The sequence below is a fragment of the Coregonus clupeaformis genome, chromosome 3 (genome assembly GCF_020615455.1).
Source record: "Coregonus clupeaformis isolate EN_2021a chromosome 3, ASM2061545v1, whole genome shotgun sequence".
NCBI classification, from domain to species: Eukaryota; Metazoa; Chordata; class Actinopteri; order Salmoniformes; family Salmonidae; genus Coregonus; species Coregonus clupeaformis.
This window is the reverse complement of record NC_059194.1, coordinates 4,990,977-5,010,515: the sequence shown is the minus strand read 5'-3', so window position 1 is coordinate 5,010,515 and position 19,539 is coordinate 4,990,977. Positions and strand designations below refer to the sequence as shown.

General features: G+C 46.4%; 2 protein-coding genes across 3 annotated transcripts in view; both read left to right on the top strand.

The window, feature by feature from the left end:
- Positions 1-11,784, top strand: part of LOC121539445 (serine/threonine-protein phosphatase 2A 55 kDa regulatory subunit B beta isoform-like) — an 82,533-nt gene extending 70,749 nt beyond the window's left edge. For both annotated transcript variants that reach the window (XM_041847948.1, XM_041847957.1), the window contains exons 5-10: positions 2,554-2,731; positions 2,956-3,120; positions 9,978-10,147; positions 10,604-10,695; positions 10,866-10,989; positions 11,554-11,784. In XM_041847948.1, coding sequence (XP_041703882.1) covers positions 2,554-2,731; positions 2,956-3,120; positions 9,978-10,147; positions 10,604-10,695; positions 10,866-10,989; positions 11,554-11,709 — 885 coding nt within the window. In that variant the 3' untranslated portion in view covers positions 11,710-11,784. The remainder of the gene's footprint in view (positions 1-2,553; positions 2,732-2,955; positions 3,121-9,977; positions 10,148-10,603; positions 10,696-10,865; positions 10,990-11,553) is intronic.
- Positions 11,785-15,733: 3,949 nt separating this feature from the next.
- LOC121545787 (G-protein coupled receptor 151-like) lies at positions 15,734-17,816 on the top strand. Its single transcript, XM_041856620.1, has one exon. The coding sequence runs from the start codon at positions 15,969-15,971 to the stop codon at positions 17,325-17,327; it is 1,359 nt and encodes a 452-aa protein (XP_041712554.1). The 5' UTR covers positions 15,734-15,968; the 3' UTR covers positions 17,328-17,816.
- Positions 17,817-19,539: the final 1,723 nt, after the last annotated feature.

Genomic DNA, 19,539 nt, shown 5'->3' with positions numbered 1-19,539 from the left:
CTATCTCTCTCTATCTCTCTCTCTCTCTATCGCTCTCTATCACTCTCTACCTCTCTATCACTCTCTATCTCTCTCTATCTCTTTATCTCTCTATATCTCTCTCTTTCGCTCTCCCCATCACCAAGCAAACAATGGTCTTTAATTCTCACACAGAGATTTCTGGTTCAGTGTATCTATTAGTGGCCTCTCTCCTCTGTCTCTGTCTCTCTCCTCTGTCTCTGTCTCTATGTCTCTATGTCTCTGTCTCTGTCTCTGTCTCTGTCTCTCTCCTCTGTCTCTGTCTCTGTCTCTGTCTCTGTCTCTGTCTCTGTCTCTGTCTCTGTCTCTGTCTCTGTCTCTCTCCTCTGTCTCTGTCTCTGTCTCTGTCTCTGTCTCTTGTCTCTATGTCTCTGTCTCTGTCTCTCTCCTCTGTCTCTGTTTATGTCTCTGTCTCTCTCCTCTGTCTCTGTCTCTGTCTCTGTCTCTGTCTCTCTCCTCTGTCTCTGTCTCTGTCTCTCTCCTCTGTCTCTGTTTCTGTCTCTGTCTCTGTCTCTCTCCTCTGTCTCTATATCTGTCTCTGTCTCTCTCCTCTGTCTCTGTCTCTGTCTCTGTCTCTGTCTCTGTCTCTCTGTTTCTGTTTCTGTTTCTGTCTCTGTCTCTGTCTCTCTCCTCTGTCTCTGTCTCTCTGTTTCTGTCTCTGTCTCTGTCTCTCTCCTCTGTCTCTGTCTCTGTCTCTCTGTCTCTGTTTCTGTCTCTCCTCTGTCTCTGTCTCTCTCTGTATCTGTCTCTCTGTCTCTTTCTCTGTCTCTGTCTCTGTCTCTGTCTCGGTCTTGGTCTTCTCTCTCTCTCTCTCTCTCTCTCTCCATCTCTCTCAATTCAATTCAATTCAATATACTTTATTGACATGGCAAGTAAAATTACTTACATTGTAAAAGTATAGATATAACAAAAATGGTGGGACAAACAGCAATACTCTCTCTCTCTCTCTCTCTCTCTCTCTCTCTCTATCTCTCTCTCTCTATCTATCTCTCTATCACTCTCTATCTATCTCTATCTCTCTCTCTCTATCGCTCTCTCTCTCTCTCTGTCACTCTCTATCTATCTCTATCTCTCTCTATCGCTCTCTATCTCTCTCTCTCTATATATATGTATATATCTCTCTCTCTATCTATATCTATCTCTCTCTATCTCTCTATCTCTATATCTCTCTATCTCTCTATCTCTCTATATCTCTCTATCTCTCTATCTCTCTCTATCTCTCTCTATCTCTCTATCGCTCTGTATCTCTCTCTATCTCTCTCTATCGCTCTCTATCGCTCTCTATCGCTCTCTGTCTCTCTCTGTCTCTCTCTATCTCTCTATCTCTATATATCTCTCTATCTCTCTCTCTCTCTCTCTCTCTCGCTCTCTCTCTCTCTCTCTCTATCACTCTGTATCTCTCTTTATTGCTCTCTCTCTTTCTCTATCGCTCTCTATCTCTCTCTATCTCTCTCTCTATCTATCTATATCTCTATCGCTCTCTCTCTATCGCTCTCTATCACTCTACCTCTCTCTATCACTCTCTATCTCTCTCTATCTGTCTCTCTCTCTATCGCTCTCTATCTCTCTCTATCTCTTTCTATCTCTCTCTATCTCTCTCTATCGCTCTCTATCACTCTCTACCTCTCTCTATCACTCTCTATCTCTCTCTATCTCTGTATCTCTCTTTATCTCTCTCTTTCTCTCTCCCCATCACCTAGCAAACAATGGTCTTTAATTCTCACACTGTCTCTCTCATCTGTCTCTGTCTCTGTCTCTATGTCTCTATGTCTCTGTCTCTCTCCTCTGTCTCTGTCTCTGTCTCTGTCTCTGTCTCTGTCTCTGTCTCTGTCTCTGTCTCTGTCTCTGTCTCTGTCTCTGTCTCTCTCCTCTGTCTCTGTGTCTCTGTCTCTCTGTCTCTCTGTTTCTCTGTCTCTGTTTCTGTCTCTGTCTGTCTCTGTCTCTGTCTCTGTCTCTCTCCTCTGTCTCTGTCTCTGTCTCTCTGTCTCTGTTTCTGTCTCTCTCCTCTCTCTCCTCTCTCTCTCTCTCTCTCTCTCTCTCTCTCTCTCTCTCTCTCTCTCTCTCTCTCTCTCTCTCTCTCTCTCTCTCTCTCTCTCTCTCTCTCTTCTCTCTCCTCTGCTTCTCCTATGTCCTCCTGTGCTGTATGTCATGTACAATAATGGATTACAGCTGGTTCCTCTGCAGGGCTCAGTGGTGCACTCAGGCCATCCCTGGCCCCTCAGTCATAACACCAGTTCACTAGGCCTGCTGCTTTGAAGTCTACCACTACATTAAAGTGCCGACATACAGTACATGAAGTCATATGAAAAGATGTGTATGTGTGTAGCAGAGACTGAATGGCTGTATAGAACCAGGTGTTCACAGTGTACTGAAATAGAAAGAGCCCTTGATCTGTGAATGCTCTCTCAGTCTTAGATTCTAAGATCTCTGAGGCAATTAAGGTTTATGATATTTAAGTGATATTCCTGGGGTCACAGAGTCAGTCATGTGATGTGAAAAGATGTACTGTGTTAAACTTCCCTCCCTCCCTCCCAGGTGCCTGTCCTCCAGCCCACAGATCTGATGGTGGAGGCGACAGCGCGGCGTGTGTTCAGTAACGCCCACACCTACCACATCAACTCCATCTCCGTGAACTCTGACCTCCAGACCTACATTTCCACCGACGACCTCAGGGTCAACCTGTGGAACCTGGAGATCACCGACCAGAGCTTCAGTATCCTTTCACCTTTAACCTTTAACCCCATACTAACATACCCTCTATCATAGTGTATCTGGTTACCGACTGCTGCTTCAAATAACCTTTGACCTCTAGGAACACGTGCTCAGCCTGTATTCTGTTCCTCTGTCTCGTTATAAACAATCCAAAACATTTAACTGAATGTGACATCCTGGATTTCTCCAAAACTGTTATTTCTCCATGAGCGTGCCCCTCCCCAGACATTGTGGACATTAAGCCGGGTAACATGGAGGATCTGACGGAGGTGATTACAGCAGCAGAGTTCCATCCTCAGCAGTGCAACACCTTGGCCTACAGCAGCAGTAGAGGGTCAGTACGACTCTGTGACATGAGGAAACAGGCGCTCTGCGACACACACTGCAAGTGTGAGTACTGGGACAGGCATACACACTGACACACGTATTCAAGAACACACGCACACACTCCACTCAGACATGGTGCACGGTGTCACTATCTGTGGAGGGGGAAAGAGATTGAGAAAAGAAGGGAGAGAGGGAGGGAAGTCAAGTCTGTCTCGATTGAACCAACCTTTATCCTGCTACAGTCAATGGCATGGCTAGGATTGATAACTACAAACATCAATAAGGTTGTCTGTCTGTATGTCTGTCTGGTTGTCTGTCTGTATATCTGTCTGTCTGGTTGTCTGTCTGTATATCTGTCTGTCTGGTTGTCTGTCTGGTTGCTGGTTGTCTGTCTGGTTGTCTGTCTGTTTGTCTGTCTGTTTGTCTGTCTGTCTGGTTGTCTGTCTGGTTGTCTGTCTGTCTGTCTTCTCTCCCAGTCAAGACAATGAAAGGCTCAACGTCTCAAAGCTTCTGTCTGTCTCTGGGAGCTTCAGAAGATATGCATATCCCTCTGAAGGAAATGAATAATGAATACATTGACATTTAAGCCTGATGATCGATGGTGTAAGATGCAATAGAAATACCTCCCTATGGAAATACGATGGGTGCGTCCCAAACGGCACCCTATTTCCTATTCCCTATGTAGTGCACTACTTTTGACCAGGGCCCATAGGGGATAGGGTGTAATTTGGGATGCAGCCCATGTTGTTCAATAACAGTAGTTATTTCCTGAGCTGTAGTGACGTGTTCAACGGTCCGTACACACACACATCCTGCTAAATAGCACATGACTAGGAATATTCAAACACATTTGGGACTCTGCCTTGGGGCGAATTGAGGGAATTGGATTTTGTTATTTAAGTATAGCATTACTAGCTTTGTCTTCAAATGTGAGCAAAGAGCAATGAGATACCCAGGGTTTGTCTGATAGCAGAACATACACTTGTCATCTTTCAGAGGTTACACACATACACACGCACACACACAAACACACACACACAAACACACACACAAACACACACACAAACACGCACACAAACACACACACAAACACACACATGTACACACACACGTTCGGAATGAATTGCCCCTCAGGGATAATAAAGACTCAGACAGTCAGGTGTCAGTTAGCCTGAGGACAGATGTGTTATACACTCCAACTCTCTCTCTGTTGGGCCTCATATAGCTGAGAACATTGTTTACCCTCCTCCTTCCTCCCCCACCTCCCCCTTTCAATCCCCCAGTCTCTTTCACACAGACCAATAAATCTGTAAGACATCAAGAGATCAAACAGTGAGAGAGAGAGAGAGAGAGAGAGAGACAGAGAGACAGAGAGAGAGAGAGACAGAGAGAGAGAGAGAGAGAGAGAGAGACAGAGAGACAGAGAGAGAGAGAGAGACAGAGAGAGAGAGAGAGAGAGAGAAGAGACGAGAGAGAGAGACAGAGAGACAGAGAGACAGAGAGAGAGAGAGAGAGAGAGAGAGACAGAGAGACGAGAGAGAGAGAGACAGAGAGAGAGAGAGAGAGAGAGAGAGAGAGAGAGAAGAGAGAGCAGAGAGAGAGAGAGAGACAGAGAGACAGAGAGAGAGAGAGAGAGAGAGAGCAGAGAGACAGAGAGACAGAGAGAGAGAGAGAGAGAGACAGAGAGACAGAGAGACAGAGAGAGAGAGAGAGAGAGAGACAGAGAGAGAGAGAGAGAGACAGAGAGACAGAGAGAGAGAGAGAGAGACAGAGAGAGAGAGAGAGAGAGAGAGAGACAGAGAGACAGAGAGACAGAGAGAGAGAGAGAGAGAGGAGGGGGAGGAAGGAGGAGGGTAAACAATGTTCTCAGCTATATGAGGCCCAACAGAGAGAGAGTTGGAGTGTATAACACATCTGTCCTCAGGCTAACTGACACCTGCTGTGTGTAGAGTCTGGTATAGAGGAGACGGACCCACTGGTTGCCCTCTAGGTTACAGAGAGCTGGTAGTCCCATCCACCAAACTACCAGGTGTGAAACAGGGAAGGGACTCAGGGGGTATGCTAATTTGGTATAGAGCAGACCTAACTCACTCTATTAAATTAATCAAAACAGGAACATTTTACGTTTGGCTAGAAATTCAAAAGGAAATGATCTCAACAGAGAAAAATGTCCTCCTGTGTGCTACCTACAGTGAGGGAAAAAAGTATTTGATCCCCTGCTGATTTTGTATGTTTGCCCACTGACAAAGACATGATCAGTCTATAATTTTAATGGTAGGTTTATTTGAACAGTGAGAGACAGAATAACAACAAAAAAATCTAGAAAAACACATGTCAAAAATGTTATAAATTGATTTGCATTTTAATGAGGGAAATAAGTATTTGACCCCTCTGCAAAACATGACTTAGTACTTGTTGGCAAAACCCTTGTTGGCAATCACAGAGGTCAGACATTTCTTGTAGTTGGCCACCAGGTTTGCACACATCTCAGGAGGGATTTTGTCCCACTCCTCTTTGCAGATCTTCTCCAAGTCATTAAGGTTTTGAGGCTGACGTTTGGCAACTCGAACCTTCAGCTCCCTCCACAGATTGTCTATGGGATTAAGGTCTGGAGACTGGCTAGGCCACTCCAGGACCTTAATGTGCTTCTTCTTGAGCCACTCCTTTGTTGCCTTGGCCGTGTGTTTTGGGTCATTGTCATGCTGGAATACCCATCCACAACCCATTTTCAATGCCCTGGCTGAGGGAAGGAGGTTCTCACCCAAGATTTGAAGGTACATGGCCCCGTCCATCGTCCCTTTGATGCGGTGAAGTTGTCCTGTCCCTTTAGCAGAAACATTTTTCCACCTCCATGTTTGACGGTGGGGATGGTGTTCTTGGGGTCATAGGCAGCATTCCTCCTCCTCCAAACACGGCGAGTTGAGTTGATGCCAAAGAGCTCCATTTTGGTCTCATCTGTACAAAACACTTTCACCCAGTTCTCCTCTGAATCATTCAGATGTTCATTGGCAAACTTCAGAGGGGCATGTATATGTGCTTTCTTGAGCAGGGGGACCTTGCGGGCGCTGCAGGATTTCAGTCCTTCACGGCGTAGTGTGTTACCAATTGTTTTCTTGGTGACTATGGTCCCAGCTGCCTTGAGATCATTGACAAGATCCTCCCGTGTAGTTCTGGGCTGATTCCTCACCATTCTCATGATCATTGCAACTCCACAAGGTGAGATCTTGCATGGAGCCCCAGGCCGAGGGAGATTGACAGTTATTTTGTGTTTCTTCCATTTGCGAATAATCGCACCAACTGTTGTCACCTTCTCACCAAGCTGCTTAGCGATGGTCTTGTAGCCCATTCCAGCCTTGTGTAGGTCTACAATCTTGTCCCTGACATCCTTGGAGAGCTCTTTGGTCTTGGCCATGGTGGAGAGTTTGGAATCTCCCTTTAAGAGTGTGCTCCTAATCTCAGCTCGTTACCTGTATAAAAGACACCTGGGAGCCAGAAATCTTTCTGATTGAGAGGGGGTCAAATACGTATTTCCCTCATTAAAATGCAAATCAATTTATAACATATATGACATGCGTTTTTCTGGATTTTTTTGTTGTTATTCTGTCTCTCACTGTTCAAATAAACCCAACATTAAAATGATAGACTAATCATTTCTTTGTCAGTGGGCAAACGTACAAAATCAGCAGGGGATCAAATACTTTTTTCCCTCACTGTATATCCCCCCACTAGAATCCCCATACTTTAATGAAGACAGCTTCTCCATCCTGGAGGGGGAAATCAATCATTCCCAGGCCCAGGGACATGTACTGGTCTGTGGCGACCTACATGCCAGAACTGGACAAGAACCTGACACCCTCAGCACACAGGGGGACAAACACCTACCTGGAGGTGACAGCATTCCCTCCCCCATATGCCTCCCTAGGCACAACTACGACAACATAACCAACAAAAACGGGTCACAACTCCTGCAGCTCTGTCGCACACTGGGTATGTACGTAGTCAATGGTAGGCTTCGAGGGGACTCCTATGGTAGGTACACCTATAGCTCATCTCTTTGCAGTAGTACTGTAGACTACTTTATCACTGACCTCAACCCAGAGTCTCTCAGAGCGTTCACAGTCAGCCCACTGACACCCCTATCAGACCACAGCAAAATCACAGTCTACTTGAACAGAGCAATACACAATCATGAGGCATCAAAGCCAAAGGAACTGAATAATATTAAGAAATGCTATAGATGGAAGGAAAGTAGTGTCGAAACCTACCAAAAAACAATTAGGCAACAACAAATGCAAACCCTTTTAGACAACTTCCTTGACAAAACATTCCACTGTAATAGTGAAGGTGTAAACTTGGCAGTAGAAAACCTAAACAGTATATTTGACCTCTCAGCTTCCCTATCAAATCAAAAAATCTCTAACAGAAAACCGAAGAAAAGTAAAAACAGTGACAAATGGTTTGATGAAGAATGCAAAAACCTAAGAAAGAAATTGAGAAACCTATCAAACCAAAAACATAGGGACCCAGAAAACCTGAGCCTAGCCTTCACTATGGTGAATCATTAAAACAATACAGAAATACACTACGGAAAAAGAAGGAACAGCATGTCAGAAATCAGCTCAATGTAATTGAAGAATCCATAGACTCACACCACTTCTGGGAAAATTGGAAAACACTAAACAAACAACAACACGAAGAGCTATCTATCCAAAACGGAGATGTATGGGTAAACCACTTCTCCAATATTTTTGGCCCTATAACAAAGAACAAACATCAGAAACATATATATGATCAAATACAAATCTTAGAATCAACTATTAAAGACTACCAGAACCCACTGGATTCTCCAATTACATTAAATGAACTACAGGACAAAATACAAACCCTCCAACCCAAAAAGGCCTGTGGTGTTGATGGTATCCTCAATGAAATGATAAAATATACAGACCACAAATTCCAATTGGCTATACTTAAACTCTTTAACATCATCCTTAGCTCTGGAATCTTCCCCAATATTTGGAACCAAGGACTGATCACCCCAATCCACAAAAGTGGAGACAAATTTGACCCCAATATCTACCGTGGGATATGCGTCAACATCAACCTTGGGAAAATCCTCTGCATTATCATTAACAGCAGACTTGTACATTTCCTCAGTGAAAACAATGTACTGAGCAAATGTCAAATTGGCTTTTTACCAAATTACCATACAACAGACCACGTATTCACCCTGCACACCCTAATTGACAAACATACCGAAACAAAGGCAAAGTCTTCTCATGCTTTGTTGATTTCAAAAAAGCTTTTGACTCAATTTGGCATGAGGGTTTGCTATACAAATTGATGGAAAGTGGGAATGGAGGAAAAACATACGACATTATAAAATCCATGTACACAAACAACAAGTGTGCGATGAAAATGGGCAAAAAACACACACATTTCTTTCCACAGGGCCGTGGGGTGAGACAGGGATGCAGCTTAAGCCCCATTCTCTTCAACACATATATCAACGAATTGGCGAGAATTGGCACTAGAACAGTCTGCAGCACCCGGCCTCACCCTACTAGAATCTGAAGACAAATGTCTACTGTTTGCTGATGATCTGGTGCTTCTGTCCCAAACCAAGGAGGGCCTACAGCAGCACCTGGATCTTCTGCACAGATTCTGTCAGACCTGGGCCCTGACAGTAAATCTCAGTAAGACAAAAATAATGGTGTTCCAAAAAAGGTCCAGTTGCCAGGACCACAAATACAAATTCCATCTAGACACCGTTGCCCAAGAGCACACAAAAAACGATACATACTTCGGCCTAAACATCAGCGCCACAGGTAACTTCCACAAAGCTGTGAACGATCTTTGAGACAAGGCAAGAAGGGCCTTCTATGCCATCAAAAGGAACATAAAATTTGACATACCAATTAGGATCTGGCTAAAAATACTTGAATCAGCTATAGAACCCATTGCCCTTTATGGTTGTGAGGTCTGGGGTCCGTTCACCAACCAAGAATTCACAAAATGGGACAAACACCAAATTGAGACTCTGCATGCAGAATTCTGCAAAAATATCCTCTGTGTACAACGTAAAACACCAAATAATGCATGCAGAGCAGAATTAGGCAGATACCCGCTAATTATCAAAATCCAGCAAGATTTGTGACCTGTTGCCACAAGAAAATGTCGACCAGTGAAAAACAAACACCATTGTAAATACAACCTATATTTATGTTTATTTATTTTCCTTTTTGTACTTTAACTATTTGCACATCATTATAACACTGTATATTGACTTACTATTACATTTGAATTGTCTTTATTCTTTTGGAACTTTTGTGAGTGTAATGATTACTGTTAATGTGAGAGAGAGAGAGAGAGAGAGAGAGAGAGAGAGAGAGAGAGAGAGAGAGAGAGAGAGAGAGAGTGGCTCCCCCCCCCGGGACACTATTATAAACCCCCACAGCAGGAGCAGAACAGAGGGGCATGGCAGGTGAACACTTTCAAATGTGTGATACACACACGCTCACACAGACAGACACACACAGACACAGACACACAGACAGACACACACACACACAGAGACACACAGACAGACACACACACCTCTCTGTGATGATCCAGCAGTACTCCAGCAGGACTCCAGTAGGCCCAGCGCCGTGACTTTGATTTGTTTTCTTTTCTCCCTCCCTCATCCCTTTGTCCCCTTGTTTCTCATCTCTCGTTAGACTCCCCACTGGCACACAGAGCTGTTCTCCCTGTGTCAGCATAGCAAGGAGGCAGGAACACATACACTCACCAAGCAGACAGAGAATTTATTAAATTAATGAAAGCTGGTTTGATAACAGACTCATCGATGCATAGCTTGTTATTACTGTGGTGTAACTGTTCATCTCCTCCCTCCCTCCCTCCCTCCCTCCCTCTCGCAGTCTTTGAGGAGCCAGAGGACCCCTCCACTCGTTCATTTTTCTCCGAGATAATCTCTTCCATCTCAGACATCAAGTTTAGTCATAGCGGGCGCTTCCTGATGACACGGGACTACCTGACAGTCAAGGTCTGGGACCTCAACATGGAGACCAGACCGGTCCAGACATACCAGGTAGTCTATGCTGTGTGTGTGTGTTGCCATGCGTGTGGTCGTGTGTGTGTGACTATTGATTGACTTTTGATTACTTCACACCCTAGACATGCTTAATGATGACATGATCATCCCGCGCCTGACTGATGACACGATCACTCTGCGCCTGACAGGATCTGACCTTCCCAGTATGGCTGTCTGTGACCAGATAGCGTAGACCTGGGGTCACCTGTCACTGTGGGTCAATGTGGGGGGTTTATTAACAGTCAGTATCAGTCTTACAAATGAATCCAGGGTTCAATAAGTCTTCCCTGGGGTAATTGGTGGGGAAGACAGGGGGTATGATTGGGATGAGTGATAGGGCTGTAGTCTATGGCATTTGATTTGATTTATCTAAACATCTTGCTCTGCAGTTTCATCGTTCATCGTTCATATCAGTGATATTGTAACAATAGTGATCTTGTTGTTTGTCTCCAGGTCCATGACTACCTGAGGGGTAAGCTGTGTTCTCTGTATGAGAACGACTGCATCTTCGACAAGTTTGAGTGTGTCTGGAATGGGTCAGACAGGTGAGTGTGATCTTATGTGTGTGAGTGTGAGTGTAAGTGTGTGTGTGTGTGTGTGTGTGTGTGTGTGTGTGTGTGTGTGTGTGTGTGTGTGTGTGTGTGTGTGTGTGTGTGTGTGTGTGTGTGTGTGTGTGTGTGTGTGTGTCAATCAATCTCCTATTGTCTCTCTCCAGTGTCATAATGACGGGGTCGTATAATAATTTCTTCCGGATGTTTGATCGGAACACCAAGAAAGATGTGACCCTGGAGGCTTCCAGAGAGAACAGCAAACCCCGGGCCATCCTCAAACCACGCAAGGTAATACTGTAACACTTTACAGTTACATATTAAATATGTGCCAAAACTCTTTTATTTTGGGTTCATGGTATGTAAAAAATAAAAATAAAAATCTATACAGGATATTTTGTAAGTCTTTGTATGGTTATTGGGTAGAGAGAGATAGAGGGGAAAGATAGAGGAGAGTGAAATGTTATGTTTTAATGGATTTGTGTAAGATTGGCAAATATCCAATGTTAGGATTTATTTGGGTGAAACTGAAGAGGAGGAAATACTGTGTGTGCAAGGATGTGCTCATGAAGCCTCACCTCTCCTCTCCTCTCCTCTCCCTCTCCTCTCCCCTCCTCTCCTCTCCCTCTCCTCTCCTCTCCTCACCTCTCCTCTCCTCTCTCCTCCCCTCCCTCTTCTCCTCAACTCTCCTCTCCTCTCCCTCCTCTCCTCTCCTCTCCTCCTCTCCCTCTCCTCTCCTCTCCTCTCCTCTCCCTCTCCTCTCCTCTCCCCCTCCTCCTCTCCTCTCCTCTCCTCTCCTCTCCTCTCCTCTCCTCTCCTCTCCTCTCCTCTCCTCTCCTCTCCTCTCCTCTCTAGGTGTGTGTGGGAGGGAAGCGTCGTAAAGACGAGGTCACTGTTGACAGTCTGGACTTCAGTAAGAAGATCCTCCACTCCGCCTGGCACCCACAGGAAAACATCATCGCTGTGGCAGCCAGTAACAACCTCTACATCTTCCAGGACAAGGTCACCTAGGGGTCAGCTAACCTCTGACCCCTGACCCCACGCAGGGGGAGAGATGGAGGGAGAGACTGGGAGGATGGAGGGGAGTTAGAGAGACAGAGGAGAGGGGTGGAGGGGAGTTAGAGAGACAGAGGAGAGGGGTGGAGGGGAGTTAGAGAGACAGAAGAGAGGGGTGGAGGGGAGTTAGAGAGACAGAGGAGAGGGATGGAGGGGAGTTAGAGAGACAGAGGAGAGGGGGTGGAGTGGAGTTAGAGAGACAGAGGAGAGAGGTGGAGGGGAGTTAGAGAGACAGAGGAGAGGGGTGGAGGGGAGTTAGAGAGACAGAAGAGAGGGTGGAGGGAGTTAGAGAGACAGAGGGGAGGGGTGGAGGGGAGTTAGAGAGACAGAGGGGGTGGAGGGGAGTTAGAGAGACAGAGGAGAGGGGTGGAGGGGAGTTAGAGAGACAGAGGAGAGGGGTGGAGGGGAGTTAGAGAGACAGAGGAGAGGGGTGGAGTGGAGTTAGAGAGACAGAGGAGAGGGGTGGAGGGGAGTTAGAGAGACAGAAGAGAGGGGTGGAGTGGAGTTAGAGAGACAGAAGAGAGGGTGGAGGGGAGTTAGAGAGACAGAGGAGAGGGGTGGAGGGGAGTTAGAGAGACAGAGGGGGGGGTGGAGTGGAGTTAGAGACAGAGGAGAGGGGTGGAGGGGAGTTAGAGAGACAGAAGAGAGGGGTGGAGGGGAGTTAGAGAGACAGAGGAGGGGTGGAGGGGAGTTAGAGAGACAGAGGAGAGGGATGGAGGGGAGTTAGAGAGACAAGAAGAGAGGGATGGAGGGGAGTTAGAGAGACAGAGGAGAGGGGTGGAGGGGAGTTAGAGAGACAGAGGAGAGGGGTGGAGGGGAGTTAGAGAGACAGAGGAGAGGGGTGGAGGGGAGTTAGAGAGACAGAGGAGAGGGGTGGAGGGGAGTTAGAGAGACAGAGGAGAGGGGTGGAGGGGAGTTAGAGAGACAGAGGAGAGGGGTGGAGGGGAGTTAGAGAGACAGAAGAGAGGGGATGGAGGGGAGTTAGAGAGACAGAAGAGAGGGGTGGAGGGGAGTTAGAGAGACAGAGGAGAGGGGTGGAGGGGAGTTAGAGAGACAGAGGAGAGGGGTGGAGGGGAGTTAGAGAGACAGAGGAGAGGGGTGGAGGGGAGTTAGAGAGACAGAGGAGAGGGGTGGAGTGGAGTTAGAGAGACAGAGGAGGAGAGGGATGGAGGAAAAGAGAGAGAAAGAGAGATGGATGTTTGTTTACCTCTTCACTAAGCGTTCCTCCTCCTCTCCTCTTGCCTTGTTGCTGTGAGTCTGATATGGCTGGAGGGAATGCTGGAATTCCTGGAATAGGAATTTCTAGAACAAACTTGAGAATTCCCGCTCCGAATGTGTCAATGTTCAGCCTGGATAAAGTTAGGATGGAGACAGATGGTTCTTCTAGTCCTGAGTGGAATGAAACTAGCCGCCTGCTCTGGCCTGCACAAGCCTCTCCATTGCCTTCAGTTAACTGTTTTATTTATTCATTTGGATGACACGTGAAGGAGCACTGGAGCGTTGTGATGCAACCAGAGTAAGACTGGACTGGACTAGACTGGAGTCACACATGAACTGAGATTAACTGAGACGAAGCAGAACATGCTGTCTGGCCAGGTGCCATTTTGTTTCGGTTACAAGATGAGACAGGAGACTATGGAGAGAACACAGACCTTTATGGAGGCTAAAGAAGTATCTCCAACCGTCTGTCCTCCTGTCCTCTCCAGCCATTAGGCCAGATCTTTCCCGTACCATCTGGAGGTTTAGACAGGAGGCCACTGGACATGGACATGACTGTTAGACAACTAACTGAACCTTCATTATAGCACTGAAACGGGTCTGTCTCACAGAATCCTCACTTGCATACTACTGACTGTAAACCAATGTCTTAGATAGTATGCTGTGGATATTGGGACGAATACAGTCTGACAGTGTGGATGTTTCGGCCTGTCTCTGACATGAGACTGTCTTTAATAATGTGAATGATATGATGAGGCCTCTGAGGCCAGATCAATGTTTTTATTTTATTTAATGATGTTTTTTTCTGTGAGTCTCTTTTTCTTGTCAATGATTCTGTTTTTGAAGCTGTGGTGCCTTCTTTTTGGTATGCAGGGTTGATGGAGGGTGGGGAGGGAGGGGAGGATGGGGAGAGAAGGGAGGATGGGGAGGGAGGGGAGGGAGGGAGGATGGGGAGGGAGGGAGGATGGGGAAGGAGGGGAGGGAGGGGAGAATGGGGAGGATGGGGAGGGAGGGGAGGATGGGGAGGGAGGGGAGGATGGGGAGGGAGGGGAGGATGGGTGAATGTTTTTTACCCCAAAATATTGACATAGGGGAAAAAAGAGAAGCAAATTTAAGTTCCCAGTTAGAAGTACTGGAATTCATCGAGTTTACTTTATAACTTCATTTTAGCAACGGACTGCACATCTATAATTTATGGGATGTTCATGCATATCCCTGTTTTGACCACTCCGCAGTAGTCTGACCATGCAGTGTATTAATATAACCAGCTAAAAGACAAGACACTAAAAATTATCATCGCAGCACCCCCACCCCCAAACTACTTCCCGCAGCTATGGTCACACAGTAAAAGACAGCCGGTTCTGTGTCTCATAAACAGGGCCCAGAGTTTTCCCAAGTCAGATCACACAGTGAGGAACACCTCTGGGCCCTACTCCGAATATATCCACAGAAGTTCTCCATGGCTGTGTCTGCCTATGTTTATCTTCTGTAACCAGGGGTAGGATGAAGTTGCCCCTAGATGCTGATCTTAGGTCAGTTTTGTGTTTTCCCCTCTAAGGTAAGGTTAGAATTGGGGAAGGGGAAGCTGATCCTAGATATGTGCCTACAGACAACTTATAGCTGCAGTGTCCAACCAGAGAGGATGGTATCATGACTTCAAGCCTAACAACCAGTGATGAGGGCTCAACGATATCAGGGACTTTTAGCTATCTGTTCATCCCAAATGGCAACCTATTCCCTTCATAGTGCACTACTTTTGACCAAGGCCCATAGGGCTGTGGTCAAAAGTAGTGCACTTTATAGGGAATATGGTGCCATTTGGGAGGTAACCTGATTCCTAATGTCTTCTAAACAAATTCAGTTGTGAAATTTTGAAACAAACAGTTTGTATAACTCAGAATGTAATGAAATTAATTTACCATGCAGTCTTCACGCTTACTGGAATTCTTTTGAATAAAAAAGTTTGTGCAAGTTTATGCACGCGGTTTCTGTCTTTTTTTGTAGTGTTAATAGATAATTCAACAAATGTATAGGTGTATTTTCCATTGTGTTCATTGTTCATAGAACTGTTCACTGTAGAAGTAGTGGTAGTGGTGTTTGAAAGATGAAGAGCGCCCTCATCTGGACAAAAGACAAACCAAGATCTTACGCAAGGCATAAACATGTCTTCCTCATGTGATGTTGTCCTATCCTATAATGTAAATCATAATCATAATGATAAACATACATTTAGAGTAAGTTATTTTTTTGTTGTTGCAAATAAGCACATTAAACTAATTTAGGGGACACAAATCTTTATTTTCAGGCTATTCCCAAAAGAGAAATGATTATTCTGAGTCGACAGATTAAGGCATTTTGAAGAAATAATAACTCGTTGATACATTTTGAGGAAATATTATGTAAGCCATAGCCTTAGACAGAGTAAAGGCCTATACATGGATATGACCTATTGGGTTTATTATTCACAATGGCCCTTGGTCTTCTAATAGTCCGAGGCAAAACAGAGATTACTAATTCATAGTGTCAAACCTGCCTGCTGTCTCTCCAAATTAGAAAGTCGTGTTTAATTTGCTGCACTGGGGACTAAATGCCTTCGTCGTGCAGAGCAGTGCCTGTTGAGGACGGTTGGAAAAATTGACAGCGTTCTAATTGGCCCCACGAGTTTCGCGCAATTTAGTCAGCTGGGGATGGCAACTGTCAATCAAACTGCCGCCTTTATAACAGCGATAAACCCGTCAGGAGACAAACAGACAGGACAGGAGTGTCTGGAAGCAAATCCATTTTTGATAAGCGGATTAGACTACAATCAGGAGTTGAGTTTTAGATCGAGATTGATCCATTCACCTGTTTGTTGTCTAATCTTTTAAAATATTTTTCTCGCAATACTATTTTTCCAGCAGTTTTCCTTTCCATCAGTCTAGGCTTCTTGTATTAAGTCGGCTTTCAATATACTGTTCTCTATATAAAAAGGCAAGTCTAAGTACTTTTCTTCTGAGATGGATAAACTGCCAGGGGTGAACATAACCGCTGCTAACAGCTCGACTGTGGACCGACTTCGTCCTTCATTCATCGAGCATGGTTCCTACCAGCACCTGGATCCAGGCGAGCTGCGTGTCCTCGTGCCTGTCATCCTGGGGGTGGTCTGTGTCCTGGGGCTGGCCAGTACCCTCACAGCCATGGGCATCCTGATCTCCAACGCCCACCGTGGGAAACTCTCCCTCATCAACGCTCTCATCCTCAACCTGATGTTTGCCGACGGCCTTGTCCTGGCGTTCGCCCTTCCATTCCGCGCTGCTGCCTTCTCCAAACCCACCTGGACGCTTGGCTGGACGGTGTGCAAGACCTGTGATTGGTTCCTGCAGAGCTGCATGGCTGCGAAGAGTTTTACCGTAGCGGTGATGGCTAAGGCTTGTTACCGTTACGTCTCAAACCCAACTAAACAGGTCAGCATCAGTCTACGCTCCATCCTATTGGTGATGTGGTTCCTCTGGCTGTCTGCTTGCTCTGCCCCCATCCCTACCTGGCTGTTCTCCTCACTGCAGAGAGAGACCCGGGGGCTGGTGTGTGTGCAGGTGGTTCCCCCCGAGGCGCGGGACTTCATGTCGGTCTACGTCAAGGCATACCCCCTGGGTGTGTTCTGCGCCCCTTTGATTTTCGCCCTGCTGTATTTCTGGCGGGCGTATAGGCGGTGCCAGCGCCGCTGTAGTAAGACCCAGAACCTCCGAACGCAGATCAGATCCAGGAAGCTCACGCTGATGCTGTTCAGTCTGACGGTAGCCATGGCGATGCTGTGGCTGCCGCAGTGGGTGGTCTGGGTGTGGGAGCGGCACGCTGCAGAGCGAGAGGCACAGGGACCGGGAGAGGAAGGACCCTTTGTCGTCTTCTCTCCCCCTCTCCTCCTTTCCCTCTCCGCCCTGCTCCTCACCTTCTGTCTCTCCCTGGTGAACCCCCTCATCGTCCTCTCTCTGTCTGAGGAGTTCAGAGAGGGGTACAGGGGTCTGTGGAGGCGCCTTACTCTTCGTAAACACACCCTGTCCAACCCCAAACCCGGCCCCCACGCACCCACCGCCCCCCAGTCCCCCTGCCCACGACCGGAGACCTCAGGCCAGCCGCGGGGAGGAGACGGAAGCCTAGGCCCCATCCCTAGCCAGGGGACTAGAGTTGATCCCCAGCCCCAGACGGAGCAGGGAGGGGTGGAGGAGGCGGAGGCGGAGGGAGAGAGCCCCCGGGATGGGATCGTGCTGCTGGATGTGGAGCAGTTCTGGCATGAGAGAGAGACAGGCTCAATGACAGAGGAGAATGATCCCATACCCTGGGAGCACCAGGAGGGAGCACCAGCCGAGGGGAGGAAGTGAAGAGAGGAAGTGAGGGAAGGAAGCGAAGGAAGCGAGAAGAGGAGAGCATACACACACAGACGAACTGGACGGGTTCTAATAGGCTACTCAATACTCAGCTACATCTGTCCTTGTCTACCCCTTGAACTTTGTGTATCTGTCTGTCTTTTGTGTTTTTTGTGTGAACAAATTGTGTTACCCACCACCACCAGTGACTTTTAAGCAAAAGGTTGTTTGAGAGTATTTGGACACTGCCTCAACGATGCCTGATACACTATTTAGCATCGAGATCAGCCAGTAAGCCTCCCCTTTCTCTTCCTCTCAGTTAGCGCCACAGCGTTCAAACAACCTTCAAACAACACACACAGTGACAGACTATATCAGCAGCTGTAACAGACTGACATTTGATTATACCTCACTGGACTGAAGATCGGTCAACAAAGGAGTCAACACAGGAGACAACACGGGAGACAACACAGGAGACAACACAGGAGATAACACAGGAGACAACAAAGGAGTCAACACAGGAGACAACACAGGAGACAACACAGGAGACAACACAGGAGACAACACAGGAGTCAACACAGGAGACAACACAGGAGACAACACAGGTGACAATGGTTGGTATTCATTCAACTGTGTTTATGATATTGCTTGATGGGATACATTGGTTATTGTTGTTATGGTGACTATTGTAAAATAAATACTTTGTTATATTTAACTGTAGATGTGTTTATTTATATATATATATATATATATACTGAACAAATATATAAACGCAACATGTAAAGTGTTGGTCCCATGTTTCATGAGCTGAAATAAAAGATCCCAGAAATGTTCCACACGCACAAAAAGCTTATTTCGCTCCAATTTTGTGCACAAATTTGTTTACATCCCTGCAAGTGAGCATTTCTCCTTTGACAAGATAATCCATCCACCTGACAGGTGTGGCATATCAAGAAGCTGAGTAAACAGCAGGATCATTACACAGGTGCACCTTGTGCTGGGGACAATAAAAGGCCACTCTAAAATGTGTAGTTTTGTCACACAACACAATGCCACAGATGTCTCAAGTTTTGAAGGAGCGTGCAATTGGCATGCTGACTGCAGGAATGTCCATCAGAGCTGTTGCCAGAGAATCGTTCATGTTCATTTCTCTACCATAAGAGAATTTGGCAGTACGTCCAACCGGCTTCACAACCGCAGACCACGTGTAACCGTGCCAGCCCAGGACCTCCACATCCCGCTTTTTCACCTGTGGGATCGATTTCAATTGATTGATTTTCTTATTTGAACTGTAACTCAGTAAAATCATTGAAATTGTTGCATGTTGCGTTTATATTTTTGTTCAGTATATATATACCGTATACCATTTTTTCCTCATCAATCTACACACAATACCCCATAATGACTATTTACAAATGTGTTAAAAATTAAAAACGGAGCTCCAGTGCATCCTCTTTCCATTGATCATCTTTGAGATGTTTCTACAACTTGATTGGAGTCCACCTGTGGTAAATTCATTTGATTAGACCTAATTTGGAAAGGCACACACCTGTCTATATAAGGTCCCACAGTTGACAGTGCATGTCAGAGCAAAGACCAAGCCATGAGGTCAAATGAATTGTCCGTAGAGCTCCGAGACAGGATTGTGTCGAGGCACAGATCTAGGGAAGGGTACCAAAACATTTCTGCAGCGATAGAAGGTCCCCAAGAACACAGTGGCCTCCATCATTCTTAAATGGAAGAAGTTTGGAACCACCAAGACTCTTCCTAGAGCTGGCCGCCCAGCCAAACTGAGCAATCAGGGGAGAAGGGCCTTGGTCAGGGAGGTGACCAAGAACCCGATGGTTCTGACAGAGCTCTAGAGTTCCTCTGTGAAGATGGGAGAACTTTCCAGAAGGACAACCATCCCTGCAGCACTCCACCAATAAGGTATTTATGGTGGTGGCCAGACGGAAGCCACTCCTCAGTAAAAGGCATATGACAGCCCGCTTGGAGTTTGCTAAAAGGCACCTAAAGGACTCTCAGACCATGAGAAACAAGATTCTCTGGTCTGATGAAACCAAGATTGAACTCTATGGCCTGAATGCCAAGCGTCATATCTGGAGGAAACCTGGCACCATCCCTACGTTGAAGCATGGTGGTGGCAGCATCATGCTGTGGAGATGTTTTTCAACGGCAGGTACTGGGAGACTAGTCAGGATCGAGGGAAAGATGAACGGAGGTTCAC